General features: G+C 37.3%; 1 protein-coding gene across 2 annotated transcripts; it reads right to left on the bottom strand.

Annotated features, from left to right (window-relative positions):
• Positions 1 to 980: 980 nt before the first annotated feature.
• On the bottom strand, positions 981 to 16,745 carry LOC145690067 (uncharacterized). Of its 2 annotated transcripts, none has more exons than XM_081764585.1 (2): positions 16,583 to 16,745; positions 981 to 2,813 (listed from the first exon to the last, which is right to left on the bottom strand). In XM_081764585.1, the coding sequence occupies exon 2, from the start codon at positions 2,786 to 2,788 to the stop codon at positions 1,127 to 1,129; it is 1,662 nt and encodes a 553-aa protein (XP_081620711.1). In that variant the 5' UTR covers positions 2,789 to 2,813; positions 16,583 to 16,745; the 3' UTR covers positions 981 to 1,126. The 2 variants fall into 2 exon arrangements, with proteins under 2 accessions (XP_081620711.1, XP_081620712.1); XM_081764586.1 differs by having other exon boundaries at positions 16,593 to 16,745.
• Between the last annotated feature and the right edge of the window lie 5,856 nt (positions 16,746 to 22,601).

Raw genomic sequence — 22,601 nt, 5'->3', positions numbered from 1 at the left:
CTTTCTCCGAAGAAGCCGATATTTAGATTTGTAGAGATTATTGAAGCCTCTGCAAATACCTATCCACTGATAACTTATAACCACTTAAACTTGTGGATGCAGAGGTGAAAATCTTACAATATGGATCAAGAGGGAATTTAATGCATTATATGCATTTTCAAAATCCCAGCTTTTAGAAGATATTATTTGGGTGTAGCCAATAATTTTGTACATATTTTATGTTTGTTTTCCCTACAAGGTTGTAATAAAAATCCCACAACTCAATTTTTCACTTCTGTTCTGAGAAATTTTGTAAAATTTCTCCTTTTTCCACTTTCGGGAAAACGTAAATTTCTTCAATTTTCATACAATAAGAACAACTAATTAAATATCTTTCCAACGAGGTATGGTTCATATCTCCGCTTTGTTTACAACCTGTATTGCAGTCAGTTAAAGAGTATGCTAGGTCTCCACGGAAACTTTTGGCGTTGGAAATAGGATATCCAATATGGCGGCCATAGTGACCAAACCCGACGCGAGATTTCTTGGGAATTTCTCTGAGTTACTGAATAGAGTATAATGATCATTTTAGAAACGTTTCGGCTTGTTTTTTTTGAATGTCCGGGTTTTGCCCATTTTTTTGGTCTAATTGCACTGAACTATTGTGGGAAGCGCTAGAACTTAGAGTAGTGGGTATGGTAATGGTAACATCCGATTCTATTTCAGTTTCTCTCCGCTGTACGTAATTGTCACATGACCATTCATTGCATGCTGATTGGGTATTTTGGTACCAGAGTTCAGTGGAGTATTTGGAACTGTACATTGAGCTGGAGTTACTTTCAACGGAACGAACTAGTTTGTCACTAGTTCAAACGAATACGCTGTTTAAAAGAGTCAGTTCGTTAAAGAGCGACTCATCACTATTTTGAATGAAAAAAAAATAACACTCGTATGTGTAATTAACTTGTGGCAACTATTTACTACTTCAAGAAAAAATATAATAATAATAATAATAATAATAATGCAAAAAGTAATGTGTTACATTAATACATACATCAAAGCTTTAGTATAAAAGTTTTAAATTTTTCTATACGTCATTAAGTTGAACAAATTTTGAAGAAACTTGGAGAAAACTTCGTTGGATACATTAGAGTGGTCTTCCTGTTCGATGGCGTTCCGAGAAATGCAGGCAGTTGATTACCAATACGGTCCGGAACAAGGAAGGTTCATGTCGCTCTTCTAACATGTCGTGATCTCTCACATTGAATACTTTCAGCTTTGAAACTTTAGGCAAGTCCCACAATTCAAATATGATTTTAGCTTCTTTTTCCACGATGCATTTTATCTGGAGCTTGTTCAAGCTTGGCAAATCGGCCAATAAGAAGTTCTTTACTGCAATAGCTTCAACACACGAATTCAATTTAACTTCTCGGAGAAACGGTGCAGATACGTCTAAGTTGGGCGTTTTCCAAGAAATGATATAATTCAAGGTTAATGAAAGCAGTTCCAAATTTGGACATTTCTCTAACAGAAAGTCTAAGTTTAGTTCTTGCAGCCCTTTAAACTCTAACTTTATTGTTTTTAAGTTACTTCCAATTTGCTCTAAAAACATTTCCCAATAGAGTTGCTGCTCGTGCTGATAAAAATTTATCATATGAAAGTCAGCCTCCTCTTTAGTATTACGTTTGCAATGGAAGTGTTGAAGATTCTTAAACTTGTCCAGCATGCAAAATCCAACATAAATTGGTATCGAACAATGTATTGTGTTTACTAAAGGACATAATTCACTCATCATGTTAATTGATCCACCATTAGTTATGACAGGCAATTTAAGCTTTGTGATGTTAAGTTGTGGTGCTGGTAAGCCTTTAGCGTACATCCTTTCTCTAACCCATTGTTGTCTCAGTTGGTCAAAAAATTCTTCGCTTAAGCGATAACCAGCTGATTGTAAATTTGGAATCATCTCCAAAAGAACACACATACCTCTAATTGTAACAGAAGTATTTGTTAAGTCAACCTCTCGCAATGTTTCACATAAATCACTTCTTTTCCTGCAATATTTTGTGTTACCCGTTTCTTCATTACCAGTTCTTTTGTTTAGAAAACGGTAAAAAGCCGTCATTGGAACATACAGATTTGAAATATGCCATATAGATGTTGCCCAATTATTTTGAGATTCATCGTAATCTGGATCAGCGGGTACAATGCATTGCGTTAGACAATTGATTCCAAAATTTGAAATAGGCGAAAATTGGGCAGAAAATGACTGTAAGCTTTTGCAGTGCAAGCCAAGAATCCAGCATATCTCATCATGGCAGATGTACGGCAAATCCAAACGAACCAAGTTTGTAGCCGAGATAAATAATGATTCTAACAGTTCCACATCTTTGTCGTTCAGGCGCATAAGATTGAAGCCATTGGGAGGTTCTTGAACAAAATGCAAGCCATTCAGATATGAGCACTCTGGAATAAGAATGTTTAAAAAATCTCTGAAGTAAAATGCTTGTCTCTGATCGGGAAGGGGATATGTTATTTCTCTGGTAGCCTCCGATAGAACAGTGTGAAATATATGGAATGTTAGTGAATGATCCAACCATCTTCGTTTCAGCTTTTGTAACTTTTGTGCATGTTCAAGTATTCTTTCAGGCAAAGGTCTTGGAAGAGTAGCAAATGGAAGCTTGTTCTTGTATCTATTCTTCAACAAAAGTTGTTTCTCTTCTTCTGATTTTGGCTGTCCTGCTACAATGAATCTAGCTATCTGTGAGTAAAGAGTATCCTGCAACAATAAAGGTTGCTTATATCGTGGCATTTCTTCAGCACACAATTTTGATAATCTGTAACGAAATTAAACGTGTTAACAGCAAATTTAATAAACATTTAACAAACACAAAAACCGTATTAATCTCACGAACATACGCGCGTAATACGACCCCTAATTTTCAAGGCAATTTTAATCGAAAAATACCTACATAAGAAGCTATTTGAAGAGGCACTTTGAACATATTATACAGGGTGTCCCTATAAAACTGGAATGCCTCTTGTACCGGTTAATCATCTCTAATTAAATTGCTTGTAGAGTGGCAACATTGTCTCGAAAGTTGGGTACACCACATTTTATCGGAAAGATGGAGCAACTGGCCACACATCCAACCATAGTATGGCCCACATCAGCAACATGTTCCCTGAATACAGTCTTGTCAGTAGAGGCCTTTGGCTCCCAATAGCCCTGGACTTAACATCGTGTGATTTTTATTTATGGAGCACATTGAAAAGTAAAGTGTATGCTGACAATCCCTACACAATAGACGATCTTAAATTAGAAAAATTAACAACATCGCGCCTACAGAATTACAACGTGTTGCTGGTAACGTCATCAAACGAGGTTAGCGATGCTTGGATGCTCATGGCCACCACTTCCAGCATCTCTTATAAACAGGTAACTGTTTAACGTTACTATTATGTATTCATTATTAGTTTGTTCATCGTTGCTGTTAAAGTGTTACTTAAATCTCGTGCGTGAGGCGTACCGATTTTATGTGGAACACCCTGTATAATACATATTGTTGCCCTATAAGGTTTTTTCGTCTCGTCTTTTAAATTTCGTAAAGTCTTTCCCCGTCCTCGTCTCGACTTGATTTTTTTAAATCGTCTTGCTTCGTAAATTTTTGTACAAAATTTCCTCCTCCAGATGGTTTTCTTAATTTCTTTTAGAAGTTATCAAACGCCTTCCGCGTCTCAAGAAGTCCACGAAGGATGGGATATGACAACACTTAAGCCATGGTTACTATTGGAGTATAATAATACTATCCATGGATATTGTAACAAAATAAATATTGACCAAAGCTTAAGAGTCTTCATCCCGGCGAAATTAAAATACCGCTAATTTTACAGTAATTATGTGATATCTTCAAATAGATAAAAGATAATCGAAATATGGAACAAGAGCGCCCTAGACAATATTATTTTGCGTGAGATACCGTTATCACAAGTCAGCTAGTAGCTTTCCGTTTTCAGCTGTTTAGAAACGCGATAATAAATGAAGATTTTCAAAATGGCTCGAAATCGAAAGCAGATAAGTGAATCGTGATAACGGTTTCTCATGTAAAATAATATTGTCTATGGCGCTCTTGTTCCACATTTCGATTATCTTTTATCTATTTGAAGATATCACGTAATTACTGTAAAATTAGCAGTATTTTAATTTCGCCGGGATGAAGACTCTTAAAAACTGCTGTATTTTAGAATTATGATACGTTAGAGTTTCGGATATCTACCATATCCTTCATCAGACACTATATACACACAATATAGAACATAAATGAAGATATATATATATATATATATATATATATATGAAAGTAGGTTCCAGTGTCCATTTTCCAGACTAATCACATTAATCACATGACGCTATTTTTGGTCCTTGTAAGGGCCTTTTTCATCTTCCTGTCTATGCTATCCGAAATGCTCTGCAAGCCACCTGTTCAGGTCATCAGCTTATCTCTTCCTACCTTTTTTATCCAATCTACTTCTTTCCACTTCCTTATTATCAATCTCTTCTCTATCTCCAATACTTCCGTCTTATCCCAGCTAATTTCATGATTAGTCTCTCGTAATGATATCTTTCTTCCTCCTTACGTGATTTTTATGTTGTTTTATCCTTTCTTTCATTCTCTTCCCCGTCTCTTCTACATTTGACATATCGCAGTCCCCACACCATACCCTGTTACACATCATAGTTTTAAAATACAGTGTGTTTTTAAGCTTTGGTCAGTATTTCTTTTGTTACAATATTGTGTAATGATCAGTGGCGTATTTAGGGGTGGCTATCGGGCTCACGCCCCCCCCCCCCGAAATAACTTCATTATTATTTTTTTGGCATTATACATACAACACAAATGCTTCTTACTGGTTCTCAAACCCTCTTTCCCGAAACAAGATCCTAAATACGCCACTGGTAATGATTTACATATCTTTAAACGTTGATAAATGTACTTCCTTGTAATCGTACAATTACTTTATTAACTTACAGTTGCTTTTTATAATGAATCATGTAAATAAGGCCTTACTTACACACATCTACAAAATAATTAGTAGATGGTTATTTTCGTAACTGTCGCCTATTAAATACGCTTTGAACAAAGATAAAGTGTATCCCGACAAAAATGCCGGTTTGAATATGCTCAAAAAGATGCCATATCTTTAGAGAACGGGAAATATTTTTACAAGTTTACAACAGCTGAATGTTGAGTTTGATTTGACCTGGCAATAGATGTTTTTATCATTGTCAGTTCATTTGGAAGCTTTTGTTGCACCTTAGTCAATATAGAGCGCTACACAATGTCTATAGCCAGATATGGGTGTGAAAGTGTACCCTTACACGGATTGGTGTGATATTTATACCGAAAGTACCTCATTTCCGAAGATAGCTTTGGCCGAAAGATCAATTTCAAATTCCTTCAAAATCAATTCAAATTTCGAAGCTAGTCTTGAAAATTCGAAAATCAGAAAAATTGTTCTTATCTCGGAAAGACTTAAATTACGAGGGAGAAACGAAATATGAATATACTTTGCTTAAAGACCCTACTGAAAACAAGAAACAATGTATTTCGCTCTTCAAATTTTTAGCGAATTCAAATATTTTTGTTTTGAGTAACCAAACACTCCAATTTGTTTGTTTTGTTTTAAGTTCTATTTTCCACCATACAAGGAGCACCAACTAGCCCACAATATATTTTGACCATGGTTTGATACATTCGGGGCAACTTGGTGTAAATTGAGGAAAACCAAAGTTGGATACGCCTGTAAGGTATGTAACCCCCGCTATGCCATAAATGTTTAGGCCAGCATAAATAGTGTCAGAAATCAAAGATGGTTAAATCATCATTTACTGAAAACATTTTTGATTATTCCTACATATAATGTATACCCACATATAATGCACAAAATATTATAATGCACAAGATGATAATACAAAAATATTCGAAATGTTTTTGCAATATCATTCCTGTATTAGAAAACATTACAAGCAAAATGAAGGACACGGTATGCGGAATCTTCAATCTTCATCGCTATGTGTATTTATTGCTGGAGTAACAAGATCCGCAACGCACAATTTACTTAAAATCCCTGTGGGCCGAACAATCTTAACAAATAATAATAAAATGAAATCTTTTAAGATTTACGTCCCACGACTATGCCGCCTTGGCTAAAGGAGACGGTGATGATGAGAAATGAATTAAATGGTGGAATGAAGAAAGTGGGAGGAAACGGGAGAGCCCCGAAGAAAAACACGGGGTTTGTCCACCACAAAGTTCACTTGGTGCGAGCAGTAATCGAACCAAGGGCCCCATGCACAAGAGATGAACATTCTACCTCTGAACCACCGCGGCCCCAATCTTAGCAAAGTATCGAGGACGTGAAAGGTAATAAATGTTTCCAGCAATATATGAACAACATTAACTATTCGATTCCCATGTGCACATTCACAATAATACCGCTTTAGACCAGAATACTCTATTGAATTTGGAACAAAATCAATATAACACCGGTGTGTCTCCCTACTAATATGTCTTGATTGTACCTCGAATCTAAAGATATTAGTATTTTTTTTTTCAGGAAACGGAAATGCTGTTATTTTCGTTCATTATTTCATGAATTGAATTGATTCTGAGTTTAACGTCCCTTTCAGCACCGAGGCTCTATGAGACGTAGACCTACTGATTAACGTGAAATCCGAACCACATGAGCTCCCGCCGGGAATCGAACCCGGGTCTTCCACGCTAAAGGTGCGTACTTTAACCTCTTAGCCACAAAAGGGAACTCTCGTTGCTAGTACACAGTTTAAATAAAAACGTAACAGTAGTTAAATGACAGTACGATTATCAGTGGTACTAGCGTTTAACACGGTTTCTGGAAGGGGTACGATTCTGAGAATTATATTGCCATGTAGATCCATTCATGACGAGGCAGAAACTCAAACTCGATATCTTTGTCTTCTGATAGTATTCGTGCCGGCCAAAACTTTTGTGACCTAACGCGGGTTGCATATCTTCCAAGCGTGCCCGACTCCGGTTTTCCTCATTTTACACCAAGTTGTAGTGGCTGTATCAAACCATAGGCTAGTTGGTGCTCCTTCTATGGTGGAAAAGAGGTGTTCACTCAAAAATAAAGCAAAAATATTTGAATTCGAATATTTTCGACGCGCTTTTCGCTAGAAATTTGAAGGGCGAAATACATTGTTTCTTGTTTTCAGTACGCCCCTTGAAGCAAATTACTTTAATATAATATAATTTGCAAATTACTTCAATTCATATTGTGTTTCACCCCAGTAATTTAAGTCGTTTCCGAGATATGAACAATTTTTGATTTTCAACAATAAATTTGAATTTCGATGGAATTTGAAGTTGATTTTCTGGCCAAAATTATCTTTGAATATGAGGTACCTTTGGTATAAATATCACAAAAATCCGTGTAAGGGTACTTTTCACCTCCTGATCCGGCTATACCTTTTGGGTTGGTTGAGTGATAATGCCTTACTTTCTTCAATACGAGAATGGAAATACCGTTACTGTCAATGGGGAGCTGTACCGCAATATGGTTATCAGTTTTTTGTGGTTTTGTTAGCCAAAAATTGATATTGAACGCATGTGGTTTTAACTTGATGGCGCTACATGCCATTCCTCCCACGACACAACTGCTGAGCTTCGTGAGAAATTTCCGGGCCTAATAGCTATTCGCTGGGAACGGTGATCAGAACTAACCATAAAGATAATGTGACCTTGCTCCTTGTGACTACTTTCTTTGGGAGTTTCTGAAATTACAGGTTTATGCAAACGAACCTGAACAGTGAAACAACTTACAGAGAAAACTGAATGTGTCATCAGCTACCTCGATTGGCATATGTGTGAAAAAGTGGTCATGAATTACATCGAGAGAGTACAGTGCTGCAGGGCAAGTCGTGGAGGGCATATGACATACATAGGGCGACCATACGTCCCGTTTTGACCGGGGCAGTCCCGTTTTAGGTGCGTGTACTGGCCGTCCCGTTTTAGGCGCGTGTTCCGGCCATCTCGTTTTAGGAGCGTGTTCCGACCGTCCCGTTTTAGGCGCGTGTTCCGGCCGTCCCGTCAGTAGATGGAAAAAAGTAATACTTGTCCCGTTTTATGCAAGTGAAAGAAGTAAATAACAAAGCCAGTACCTTTACTCCTTGTAAAGGTATTAATAATTAATAATAACAAAGAGGCAAGAATTGAATTGCAATTTCCTATATTAAACATACACTATAGTTCGCAGTACTGCTGGAAAGGCAGCAGAAGCTTTAGCAGTTCCTTGTTTATTAAACAAACTTCAACGTGTCTTTACTTCTTCATAAGTATCGAATTACTTGACCCCACCCTGTAACCAAGAGGGAGAGAGAGAGAGAGAGAGAGGGGTGCTCTCATATCAGGTCGCTGATAAGAACAAAGGTAGACCTAAAAGTTTCATAGGTTCTTCTGAGAAATACTTCTGGCATTCTCCAGTTCAAGAGTCAACTTCTCACCCAATGTAATATCAAGGATTCGAACTAGGGCAAAGGAGCAAATACAGTCATCATCATGTCCTTACCTTATATATATATATATATATATATATATATATATATATATATATATATATATATATATATATATATATATATATATATATATATATATATATATATATATATAATGTTATATAACAATTTAAAAGTATCAGGTATTGCTAAGGTAAACAGGAACTAATTTACTCACTGACCTGTTTATCATTTCTCATAATTTTTAAAAAGCCGAAACCTGTCCCGTTTTCACCTGAAAATTTTATGGTCACCCTAGACATACATTATATTTATTCTTAAATCGGAACATTACCTGATGTCAATATGTAAAAATATTTTATAATTTCTAAAACTAAAGTATTTTTTGGGTATTTTAAATCCAGTGTTCTCGTTGGGACACTCTTTATATGTATCTGTAGGTAAAAATAACAGTTGTGAGAGAATGAACAAATGTAAAAGGCTAGATCGCGATTTGGTTGATTGATTGATTTTGAGTTTTACGTCCCGTTCAGCAGCGAGGCTATATGAGACGTGGACCTACTGATTAACGTGGAATCCGGTAATGTAGCTAGAATGGAAGAAAGTAGAAACGCTTTCAAAGTCTTGACTGGAAGACCAATCGGAAAACGACCATTAGGAAGACCTAGGCGCAGATGGGAGGACAATATTAAGATGGATCTCGCAGATATTGGAATACGAAGTAGGAACTGGATGCAGTTAGCTAAGGATAGAAGTCAGCGGAGAGTTTTTGTGAACGCGGCATTGAACCTCCAGGTTCCATAGGCCAAAGAGTTAGTTAGTTAGTTAGTTTATGCCGCCTGGGCTAAAGGAGACGGCGATGATGAGAAATGAATGAAGAAAGTGGGAGGAAACGGGAGAACCCCGAGGAAAAACACCATGTTTGTCCACCACAAAGTTCACTTGGCGCGAGCAGTAATCGAACCAAGGACCTCATACACCAGAGATGAACGCTCTACCGCTGAGCCACCGCAGCCCCAATCTTAGCCAAGTATCGAGGACTTGAAAGGTAATAAATGTTTCCAGCGATATATGAACAACATCTAACTATTCGATTCCCATGTGCACATTCACAATAATATCACTTTAGACCAGAATACTCTATTGGATTTGGAGCAAAATCAATATAACACCGGTGTGTCTCCCTACTAATATGTCGAGATTGTACCTCGAATTTAAATATGTTAGTGTTTTTATTTTAGAAAATGGAGACGCTGTTATTTTCGTTCATCATTTCATGAATTGAATTGATTTTGAGTTTAACATCCCTTTCAAGCACCGAGGCTCTATGAGATGTAGACCTACTGATTAACGTGAAATCCGAACCACATGAGTTTCCGCCGGAAATCGAACCCGGGTCTCCCACGCCAAAGGCGCGTACGCTAACCGCTTAGCCACGGAGGAGCTCAGAGATCGCGATTTGGATACGAGCAGGGCCGTGTCGTGCAGAAGGCGAACGGGGCAAAAGTCCCGGGCGCCGAAGTAAGGGGGGCGAAAAATTAGGGAGAGAAAAGGAAAGAAGATAGGAAAAATTGCTTGAAATCTATGTATGGGGGCGCCGTCGCATACTCTCGCCCCGGGCGCTGATTTTCCACGGCACGGCCTTGGATACGAGTATGGTTATTAGAAAACTGTTTTAACAGTTTAAAAAATATATATTTAGGTCAATATATTAATTTAATAACTACAAAGGCAAAAGTTAAAATTCATTTCGAGTGATCTCCAGAACTACAGTGGATCCACATTAATTCCAACTAGACTCATTTGAAAATAGGGAAGGTATCGAGTCGAGACTTCATACAGTCTCAGTTGAAAATACGTGGTCTGGGTTTCGGTCTCCTCTCAAGTGGAAAATCATTGTCTCGATCAACAGATACTTGTCTCCGTCTCGATGACCAACTGTCGATCTCGTCTTGATAGTCTCAAAATGAATTGTATAAAATTAAAAATATATAAGTAGATCATTTTGCAGCCTGAAGCAGTATCATTTTACTGTCAGAATTATACGTCCGCGAAAAATAAATATCAAATACAGTTCTTTGTCATATGTAGTCGCTTATTCTAACATCCGTATAGCACATATAGTGGTTTCTCACTAGTAACCCTATAGATCTACTTGTAAACATAAAATACAAATACGGCTTTATCACTTACTACCTAAATCAGCCATGTGCAAACATTGGACGTACTGGTTTACTTTTGGTGCACCAATAGAAAGAATTGTTGAAAAATTATATCCCCCCCCCAGTAATTTCCTTTTCATTCTCCCCTAAAAGGTTTTCGCTGGGCGACATGAAAATATCTCATTTGGCACAGAAAAAACTCAAGGGGGTCACCAGTAGTAATTGTTGAAATTTTACATTGTTTTACGATTTGGGTATAAATACTCAGTGGTGCCCACCCCCCCTCATGTCCATGACGCACCCCCCTCAATTGTCTATCCGTAGGTGTTCTTCCATAAAAAAAATCTTTTCGATTAATTTTTACACCCTCTCAAACATATTTATATAGATTTTTAACCCCCCGAAATATTTCAATGACGCAGTTTGCATCATAGCCCCCCCTTGTGGGCACCCCTGAAATACTGCTTCTGTATGTGTGGCATAAAAAAGTACAGTTCAGACAACACAAACCAACCCGTGCCAGGTGACCACTGAAAAGCACGAATGCTTGGTATCTGATTCAGGGCAGAGGAAAACTGATGGCCCCGTGTGGTAGCGCGGGTGTGCGTCCGAAGGGAGCAGGCGTATCAGTGATGGTGGGTATGCGCGTAAGCGAGGATAGTAAAAAGAAGTGGTTTTGGTAATGATACGAGTTTCAAATAATATGTCACGATTTCATACTACTAACGCTCCACTTGTAAACATAAAATACAGGTTCGTACACTACGCAGAAATACACCACCGGTTGAAAATAGCATCTAATAGAGACATCTTTCATATTCACTCACTTATTTTATTCACCATAAAGCACTTGTAATGATTTTACACTACTAACCCTACACTTGCAAAACTAAAATACAGTTGTATTACTTTGTGTTTAATTCTGTCCCCTGCAGAAATTTGTTCCTTATAAACAGGTATTTTCATTCAAAGCAAAGGTTTCGGTTGTTGGGTCTAGCCTAGGAGTTAAACGATTGGAGCGAAACTTGCAGGATTCTAGCTATTCAGCCTACAATAAAAATGCGAAAAAAATAATATTTTCCATTTGCACATACAATGGGTGGGGGAAAGAAGGCAATACACCGAAAAATTGTCCAAATAGGATAAAACTTACAAATTTTTAATTCGTGAGAACAGAAATATTTATTTCTATTTCTATTTGGTTGGAGCAGGGGGGCATATTCCTCCATAAAATCTTATGGTTCGGCTCTTGGGTCTAGCCTACAAGGAATTGAAGGATGTTACACAGATTAAAATTTGTAAGTTTGTCCCATTTGGACAATTTTTCAGGAAAAATGAAACTTTTGAGTTTTACGTCTCACGATTATGCCGGTTATACCCGCTAGGCTTACGGTGATTATGAGAAATGAATGAAATTGTGGAATGAAGAAAGGGGAAGGAAACGGGAGAACAAGGAGGAAACCCACGCACAAAGTGTCTGTCTACCACAAGGTTCACTTGGCGGGAGCAGGGTTTGAACCCGAGACCTCATGCACCAGAGGTGAGCACTCTACCACTGAGCCACTGCGACCCCTTGACAATTTTTCAGGGTTTAGCCCCTCTCCCCTTTGCATGCGCAAATGGATTTTCTTTTGGCGTTTTTATTGTAGGTTGAAGAGCTATTAATCCTGCAAGTTTCGTTCCAACGCTCAACTTCTTTTAGGCTAGAACTAAGAGCCCAACTCTTACCAAATTTTACCTGTAGAGTTTTCAAAATGTGTTGCGCAGAAACTACACCAGTATCCATCTACGATTAAGTGCCGCAGAATTGGTCCAGGAATATTGAACCTAACTGAAACTACACTATTCCAATCTAACCTAAATTAAGCTAGCCTATCCTAAGCTAATCTAAGCCTTAAAATGCTCGATCTATTCTGCGGCACAAAGGTCAAAATTAGTTCCTTAGAAGCGATTCTTTATATAGATCCTACAGTATATTCAATTTTCTTTGTATATTTTGCACTATATGGGTTTCTTAAACTTACGCTGGATTGAGTATAGCCCGCTCCCCCCAGTGATTTTTAACGAATCATAGTAATTCTAACGATTCATAGTAGTTCATAATGAATCGGAATCGCATATTATAAAGATTTAAGATGTAAATCTTGTGGTAAGGAAGCTTTAGTATAAGTAGTAGTAGTAGTAGTAGCAGTAGTAGTAGTAGTAGCGGTAGTAGTAGTAGTTGTTGTTGTTGTAGTAGCGGTAGTAGTAGTAGTAGTAGTAGTAGCGGTAGTAGTAGTAGTTGTTGTTGTTGTAGTAGCGGTAGTAGTAGTAGTAGTAGTAGTAGCAGTAGTAGTCATCGGCGCAAATCTGTCTTCAACATTGGGGGGGACGGGTAAGACCGTTCCCATATATATATATATATATATATATATATATATAAGCAATGTTCAAAATATTTAAAGTTGAAAAACAATGCTGTGAAAGATCAGGGGACAGTACAGGATATTCTTCAGTGGCATATTTAGGGGGCTATCGGGCTGGGCTCAAGCTCCCCCCGAAATAAATTTGTTAGTTTTTCGCATCCTACGCACAACAATAATCCTTCTTACCATTTCTAAGAATGTCATTGACTTTCCATTTTCTTATGCTCTTTGTTCAGAAATAATACTGTATTTGTCAAATTTCATTCCATGTTAGAACTGCATCCTTTTGTTCTTTATTTCATCCTTTCTACTTTTCTGTTTCTTTTTCTTGATGTTACTCTCTTTCATTTCGCTTAGGCCCTATCATACTTCATCGAACGTTGTCAGTTGTGATTCAAGTCGGCGGTCATCAGACACCAAAACTAAGAGGAGTTGATAAGCGAATATCAACTTGCGCGGATATCAACATGACAGGACTTTGGTTATTATAACAAAGGAAAAATTATATCGGTTAGTTATTTTTTTAAAAAGGAAATGTTTGAATTAAAGAAAATCAAAACGGGGAAATAATTAGCCCGGGAAATTAGGAAGGCCAAGAGGATGCTCCTTTTTCTTGTATGAATAGAATAAAGGGTTAGATTCACTCGTAAATTTTTGTATCATATCATATAGGATTTATCGGTCTGCAATTCTTGCCATTATAACTTTAATTTATGCATAAATTAAAATATATTTAATTCTCAATTGCCCACTTCCTTCCTTGTGTTGCGCATAGCCCCTCGAAACAAAATTTTAAATACGCCATTGGTTGTCTTCAACATTGGGAGGTGGGCAGATTTGAGGCTTATTCTAGAGAAGAGAGATGAAACTCATATTACGGTAGATGAATCTGATCAACTGTTTTAGAGTATATTATACCTGTATATTAGGCGATGTAGATGAAGTAGTAGTACATATCAGTATTCCAAATCACCGCCGTGAACACATTCTGAAATCTGAATACATGCGTCTTTATAATTGATATATTTCTAAATTTAATTAGGCATCCACAAAGATCCACGTTAAAATTGTTTTATAATAATGTAAATAATGACTTCCCCAAAACTATGAAGAAAGAATATCAATTATGTATGACGCAACAATACTCTTCGAGCAAAATGATTATAATCTCAATAACATTACAGGAATCGTTACAGAAATCTGACGCATGTCATATACTCTTTAGTTAACAGATGTACCTTAAGATTATGGAGAAAAATATTCCAGCAATTGAATTCTTTTCTTTGCTTACGAACCATCCTCTCTCAAAAGAAAAATTGGGACACGCGGAAATACGTAGGGACAAACCATGGGTCGAACTAGCAGAGAAGAGAAAAGAGGCAAAATTATGTTGGCTACAAAATCTGAATGAAATAACTACACAAAATTTCGTAGACATCAGGCGGGAAACTTCTAAAACTTTTAGAACAAAGAAACGCGATTTTTTGAGAGCTAAAATTAAGGAACTTGAAGATAATAGTAAAAATAAAAACATTCGGGACATGTATAAAGGGATCAACGAATTTAAGAAAGGCTATCAATCTCGTGCTTATATTAAAGAAAGCTGATGGAACAGTTCTCACTGATACAGATAGCATTTTAAATAGATGGAAAGATTTCTTTGATGATTTGCTTAACACGCAGCCAAAAACTAATGTGTGTAGAGAAAGGGAGATACACACCGCAGAACCGTATATTCCAGAACCCAACCGAATAGAAGTAGAAATAGCTATAAAGAAATTAAAAAAACACAAATCTCCGGCTGTAAACGGAACTCCGGCTGAGTTAATTTTAGCTGGAGGCGAAAAATTGTGGAAAAGGATACACAAATTCATCTTCTTATTTACAACAAGGAAGAATTGCCACAAGAGTGGAAAGAATCACAATCAATCATTGTTCCAATCCACAAGAAAGGCGACAAAACTGACTGTAATAATTATCGAGGCATCTCTCTTCTGTCAACATCCTATAAAATCCTTTCAAATATTCTATTAGCAAGATGAAATTATTCTACGCTACGAATATTCTATTAGCGTAGGTTGACCCCATACGCAGATGAAATTATTGGAGATTATCAGTGCATTTTTAGACGAAATCGCTCAACTATCGACCAAATATTTGCAATTCGCCAAATACTTGAAAAGAAGTGGGAATACAGTAGCCGGGTACATCAACTATTTATTGATTTTGGAAAGGCTTACGACTCGGTTAGGAGAGAAATATTGTACAACGTTCTTACAGAATTTGGAATACCGAAAAAGCTAATTAGATTAATTAAGGCATGTTTAAATGAATCCCAAAGTAAAGTCCGGGTAGGAAAAGTTTTGTCCACGAGCTTTCACGTCGAGAATGGCCTGAAACAAGGAGATGCGTTGTCGCCTAATCTTCGTGTTCTAGGGTCTAAGGGAGAGGAGGAGATAAGATTTCAAATCAGGTTACGTCACACAAAGTCGTACACCTTCATTTTCATTAAAAATGGAAAAACCAAGAGAAACCAATTTCATGTCACTTTCCTTTGTGGCAGTCGGACACAAACCATCATACTTATCTGCAAAAAGCACTTTTCAAATTGGATTATTGGGAGAAACTCCAGTTCCAATGTTGGGGGGGACATGTCTCCCCATTTCCCCGGAATTTGTGCCCGTACCTACAGCTGAAACAACTTTTCAGCATGAGGAGAGGGGTATATCCTCCTCTGACATTTATTGCAATTTGTGCTCAAGTAGCGGAAGTGGAATTAATACATATTGGTGAGACTACTAAACGCACTACAGCACGAAGTTCAGTTTGAAATACTACAGAATACGATTCTTTTTTAAAGAAATGGAAAAGCCAAGAGAAATCAATTTCACCTCACATTCCTTTGTGACAGTCGGACACAAATCATCACATTTATCCGCAAAAGCACCTTTTAAGTCAGATTATTGGGGGGACAGTCCCCCCCAGATCCAAGATTGGGGGGACATGTCCCCCTCGCCCCCCCGGGATTTGCGCCAGTGGTAGTAGTAGTAGTAGTAGTAGTAGTAGTAGTAGTGGTAGTTAGTAGAAATAGTAGTAGTAGTAGTAGGAACGGGTTAGAAGCCCCGCAGGAATTGGCTGGGTTCTGTTCTCGATATAAGTAGTAGTACTACTACTACCTGTAGGAGTAGTAGTAGCAGCAGTAGTATTAGTAGCTGTAGTAGTAGTAGTAGCAATAGTAGTATTAGTAGCAGTAGCAGTAGTGACTCTTCCAGATCCGGTGACAAAGAACTGGGGGGAGTGGGCTATACAGAAGCCAACGCTTCTTCTTTTTAAAAATTCAAATGTTAAAACTAAAATTAGCACTCAAAAACTACAGTGTATTGTGGATATAAATTTAAGAAGTTAGCCTAATTTTGAAAGCTTTTACCACAAATTAAGTTTATTGGAAATACTCTGACTTAACATGTAAACTACAATATTACCTTCTTTTACCTGAAAGTATTCGTTGAAAATACTAATTGCAGACAATGCAATTAATAAGGCTGCATATTATATAGTAAAAACATTCACATTTCATCATTTAAAAATAAATAGTCTATAAATAAATTTGTTTGTTAAAACTACTTTTTACGCAGCTATCTTTTGTTCAATATTCTTCTTTTTCTTTGTTGTAGAACTTACAATTCGGCATAATCTGAAAGACTTCATTTCCCAATAGAATATGATTTTCGACAAATTTGTCGCTGATTAATTTGCTCTATTGCTAAATCATAAAGTGTGATTTTAATTTTCTTGCAGGTGGAAAACAAAGTTTTTTTTTTTTAATGGGTGCTATCCCAATTTATGGGAGCCTACTTATTTTCATGAAGCGAGCACCTTGGGCGTATATAATGGTATGCCACATTCTCTAACTTTTGAGTGAGCTGGTAAATAAGGTTGACCATTCCCATGCAATTCAATATAATGGCACATACCAATCAAGTTTTCCCTGCACTAAAGCTACCTACATACTCTTCTGTGGTTTGACCACAATTCATTCCACCTAATAAGTCAATTCCACCGCAAATGGTGCTGGCGTACTATTATGTTCGGCAACGCCGTTCAAATATGAACTTATCTTACCGGAAAATGTACTTCTACTGTCTTATGCTGTTTGTAGACGATCCAAGAAAGCTTGAACATAAGAATAAGAATCCATTCAGTACCTCAAATTTACACGTTCAAAGGAGTATTGTTCAAGACACTTGAACAAGAGTCTCGAATGGACTTGAAATAACTTTTACACGATCATAGAGGTATTCAATCTGTTTTATATACTTGTTAATAGATGGCAGTCTAAAACGAGTCACTGTAACTATAAAAACAAATGAAAGCGAAACTATGTACTGATTTAGTTCAGACCTGCGCATGAATAGCTATAATATTAGCATATCTTTCCTAACTATCTGGGCATTTGAAATTTAATAAATTATATTAAATAATTTAGAAAACGGGTCAATTGATTTTGCAGCAATCCCATCGAATTTTCACTAAGTATTTTGTCTCTTTTACATTAAACGCGTGTTAGGTTAGCTGACGTTAAAAGAGTAAAGTGCTGCTTAGGTATAAAATCGTTTCCTATACTAAGCTTTTTTAAAATTCTGATTCTTCAAATGGAGCGCTGATGACAGAACCACACTCAAAAAGAAGAAAAAGTCGAATTGTTTCCTAAAATTGTGTGTGTTACGAGGCAATGACTGCCTTTTGATGTTATTTATGCTATGGCATCGAAGATTGTTTAAAGAAAAGGCTGAAAACACAGAAAACCAAACGAAGCAATGGTAATATTTTTTTCAGCTACTGGACTTCCCGTCCATATCTGCATCAAACTTTCTTCACAAATCTATCCCATATTTGGCACTGGTTAAGAATAATCCGTCAAACGAATAGTAATCTTACTGTTAAAATGCGTGAGTGCGTATGAAGGAGAATTGTCTAAGACACCGTAATAATTTCCACTGTCGGAACATGCCTGTATAATGTAGGAAACCAGTATTTTATGTTTAGAAGTTTAATGTCACCAGTATCAAATCATTACAAGGGATATAGTAGTGTTCAAATGAGTGAATACGATGTCAAGGGTTTGTTGTACTATTCTCATTTATGCATGGTTCTTATTCTTGTTTCTTGCACTATAACCTCCGTCGATGACGTGCCTGCTCCCTACGGACCTACTCTCCCGTGGACCCCCTTCTATGCTCCTGCCCTGACACTGTTAAATAGCATTCTCGATTATAGTGTTTTTTTGTTTGTTTTTTTGGACAGCCTTATATTTGGCATATGTTGGGATGCACATTTGTACCTTACGAGAAAGCACTCGTAAAATTAATCTGCACGCATGAAATCACCTTAAGAAATAATATCTGAAATACTACGTGTGGATTTCGTGATAAAATAATAAGATTACAATAGGATAACATGTACCAGTACTTCAGTTTGCGAACATATTATTAAACTGTACGCAAGTATTTGATATTATCAGAGATTAATAACAGTACAAAACGTCTAATGAAAAACAAGAAAAGTCATTTATATATATATATATATATATATATATATATATATATATATATATATATATATATATATATATAGGGTATTTAATAAGTAATGGTCATAAATTAAACTGTAGATAGTACACGCCAAAACTAACAAAAAAGTCTTAATAAACATGTGTCCGCAAACGCTTCGTAACGGAGATAGGGGCTGTCGAAAGTGTGGGAAAATGCAGTTTAGAGACGAATATCTCAAAAAGTATGAATCGGACAGAGGGCGGTCCAATGAATGACTATCGAAGTCAGACCTGCGCTACGCAGAAATGCATGGTTGATAACTCTGCAATGCGCACGCAAGGGATTCCTCAAAGAAACGGAAGGATTCCCGGAAAATTGTCCAAGGAAAAGGGGCTCGAGATGAACATCGAGGGCGAGTCTATCTACCAGTAATTCATAAGTCGTGGTACCAGGTCAAAAGCTCGAAAAGATACAAAATGACGGACAATGTTTACGTGCCGTGTGTGGTTGCATAACCAACAGGAAATGAGAGAGGCAATCGAAGAAAGGTGGTGGTGCATGTTATGAACTACTTCAGAGCACATTCCTAAGAAGAATGCCCATGTACAGAGTAGTCCTTTACCGTACCAATATCAAGGTAAAAACAAACAATGCGCGAAAATGAATGGAATGGCCGAAAGGAACATTGGTAGAACATGCAAGCCAGCTGGAAATACTGAATCGGGGTTGCAACAGACGTTGAGCTCACCTTAGGTGCAAGATGTTACGGGTTCAAAGTGAAGTGCCCTATGAGTGCAGTGGTTCTGATCCCAGATGTTCCAAATCGTAGGTCCCGTCCTTCGAAGCTCCTAAGCTCGTTTAAAGCAATAATAACTCAATCAATCGAGCACCTGTAGGTTGCTCATTATTTGGTTCATCCCCTGCGAATCCACAAGGAGGTAGGACATCAGCGTAGGTTTTCCTTAAACGTGTGCGTAGGGCTATTAGGTGATCAGCTGGTAGGACCATTCTTTCTGCCTAATACATTAACTGGGATCTCATATTTGCGATTTCTCCAACACGATTTGCCGCTTCTACTCGAAGATATACCTCTCGATAGGCATCAGCGACTGTGGTTTATGCATGATGGAGCATCAGCACATTTCCTTAACAGTGTCAGAACGTTTACATGCCTGATTCGGACGAAAGTGGATAGGACGTGGGGGTCCTATTGCTTGGCCATCGCGCTCTCCGGACTTAAATCCTTTAGATTTCTTTCTCTGGGGCCATGTGAAATCGCAAGTTTATTCTACCCCTCTTGCAACATTAGAAGACCTTCAGACCTTCGAGAAAGGGTGGAACAATGCCGACATATTCAACAGGATGCCGACATGTTATCACGAGTACGTGGATCTTTGCGAAGACGGGTACGAGCATGCATTCGCATGAATTGACGACACTTCCAACATTTACTTTAATGATAGAGGTAAGTTAATTTCTTATGCATCTCTTCTGTGGTTACACATCTGGGTATTTACTATTTACTTTATGATTAATATTGTACACATCACCAACATGACGATCTGTTTGTTGATATGGACAAACACGACATGTCCATCATTTTTTGCTTGTTGTAATACACTTACGCGTTCAACATGTGGAATGTTTCAGATTCGCCTCCCATATACTCGAATGTTGTCATGCATTTCCCATTGCAATCCAGTTTGCGGATATTCGTTACGTTAACTGCTTAGCACAAACTGCTTCATCAGTGTTTTGCATACCATTTCATTTACCCAAGTGCTGCTACACTTGTACATATGCATTTGAGATATGCATTTTTTGAGATATTCGTCTCTAAACTTCATTTTCCCACATTTTCGGCAGCTCCTATCTCCGTTACGAAGCGTTTGCGGACACATGTTTACTAAGACTTTTTTGTTAGTTTTGGCGTGTACTATCTACGGTTTAATTTATGACCATTACTTATTAAACACCCTGTATATATATATATATATATACATATATATATATATATATATATATATATATATATATATATATATATATATATATATATATATATATATATATATATATATATATATATATATATATATATATATATATAGGATGGGCCATTTTAATCAATCCACGGAAATATCTGAAAAATGATAAAACATAGAAGAAATGTTTGAAGTACACCTTATATATTGCTAAGGGGGAAAATCAATTTCGCCAAAAGTACCCCTCTCCGCCCCCCGTAAATGGGGGTAACGGGGGTAACTTTGAAATGTCAAATGGGAACATTGGTCGAGTAATAGCTCGTTCGAAAGGTCTCGGAAAACTAAGTAACGCTGTACCAAAAGATGTTCCATATGGAGTACCAGTTTCAAAATGGCCGCCATGATATGTTTCGGAAACTCCAGTAACCGTAGTATGAAAACCATGAAAGCTAAATGAATGGAACGAAATTGAAATACGTAAATATCATAGGTCATAGCGAATAGTGTGGTCCCTGTGATCCCAGTGGTCTCCCTGAAGTCTTCGGGCTAACTTCAAAATTTCAAATAGTAACATGAGTCGAGTGGTACCTCGTTCGATAAATCGTGCAAAATCAAACATCTTGTAGGAGAAAACGATTGAGGTGAAGTGGCAGTTCTCAAAAGGCTGCCGGAACATAGTATCCGTGTCAGAGAAAAGGTTTAGTACCCGTAGTATGAAAGCGATTGGAGATAAATCAACAGAAGAAAAAGTGGAGTAGGTAATTGACGTAAGGCACATCGAGAGGTGTTGTAGGGGTGACTCCAAGGACCAACTGAAGAGTATCCGGGGCCAAATTGAAAATTTCAAAAAGCAACTTGAAGCTAGTAACATCACGTTAGATAGACAAAGGAATGTTAAAGAGCTCCTGTAAGAATATTTTCGCCATGGAACACCGTTTTCAAAATGATCGCCAAGACATGGTGACTATGTCTAAGAAAACGTCTAGTGCTCATAGTATGAATACGGATAGAGATAAATGAAAATAACTAAAATTAAATAGGAAAACCATGGAGGCGTTCCATGGCTCGAGAATGATACAACAGAGATAAAAAATGTTAGAGTAAAATTGCCATAATGTATAGAGAGAATCCAAGTCCTGCAAAATAATCTCTCCCCTCGCTCTGTATGTGAGTGTGGTGGAATGTAACTGTGAACATTCAAATGAGAACTCTACTTTAATTCGCAAATTAAGGCTACGCTACAAATAGGTATGGTGTGGTTGAAACATTTGTTTGTAAGAATGACGCTATAGTAACTAAAAAAGGTGAAATTTTATTTGAATGGTAACGTATACCTGTATGGCTGAATATGATTTAATGCGAAAACAGAAGGAACATTATACGAAAGAAGTTGTCGAATAATGCAGTTTCTGGAACTAACAAACGTGTGAATTTGCCAATCTCCTCACCACAGAAACTTTAATGCAATGCGTGCTGGTTATTGGGAAAGCATTTCGGGGATATACGTACGCACCGTTTCATCCCTGAAGCTCACAATATGACATGAGTGCTAATAGTTAATCAAATTATAACTGTGGCCATCCGCATTAACTCAGTGCACCAATTCTCTATCTCTGAAGTCTTCCTTCCAAACAGTATTGGGTAGATCAAGCGTATACACGAACCGTTGTCCGGTCGGACATTCTGATTGCGAGTACCTGTTTTTCAGTTCCACTAGACGAATGTCAGGATTGAACCGTCTGTAAAAGGCAACGGGCGCTGACTTTCCTCATCCGTGCTTCTCTAATCCTGCCTGAACTTTAGATGACTAAACGTGATAAACTAAATTCAAGTCTCTTGCTACAGCACATTGCGCATGAGCTCTAAAGCTCCAAGCAAAACTCTCAAACCCATCTGAAAAATACAGGTTTCAGAAATCAAAATAACTAAAACAATGTTGTTTGACTTATGAAATAACGAAAAAA

This window comes from Thermobia domestica, chromosome 7 (genome assembly GCF_964235325.1).
Source record: "Thermobia domestica chromosome 7, izTheDome1.hap1.1, whole genome shotgun sequence".
Classification (NCBI taxonomy): Eukaryota; Metazoa; Arthropoda; class Insecta; order Zygentoma; family Lepismatidae; genus Thermobia; species Thermobia domestica.
The sequence above is the reverse complement of the archived record's forward strand: the minus strand, read 5'-3'. Positions and strand labels throughout refer to the sequence as shown.

Excerpts from the sequence above, each read along its gene's own strand:
- LOC145690067 (XM_081764585.1), bottom strand. The coding sequence starts at position 2,788 with ATGCCACGATATAAGCAACCTTTATTGTTGCAGGATACTCTTTACTCA.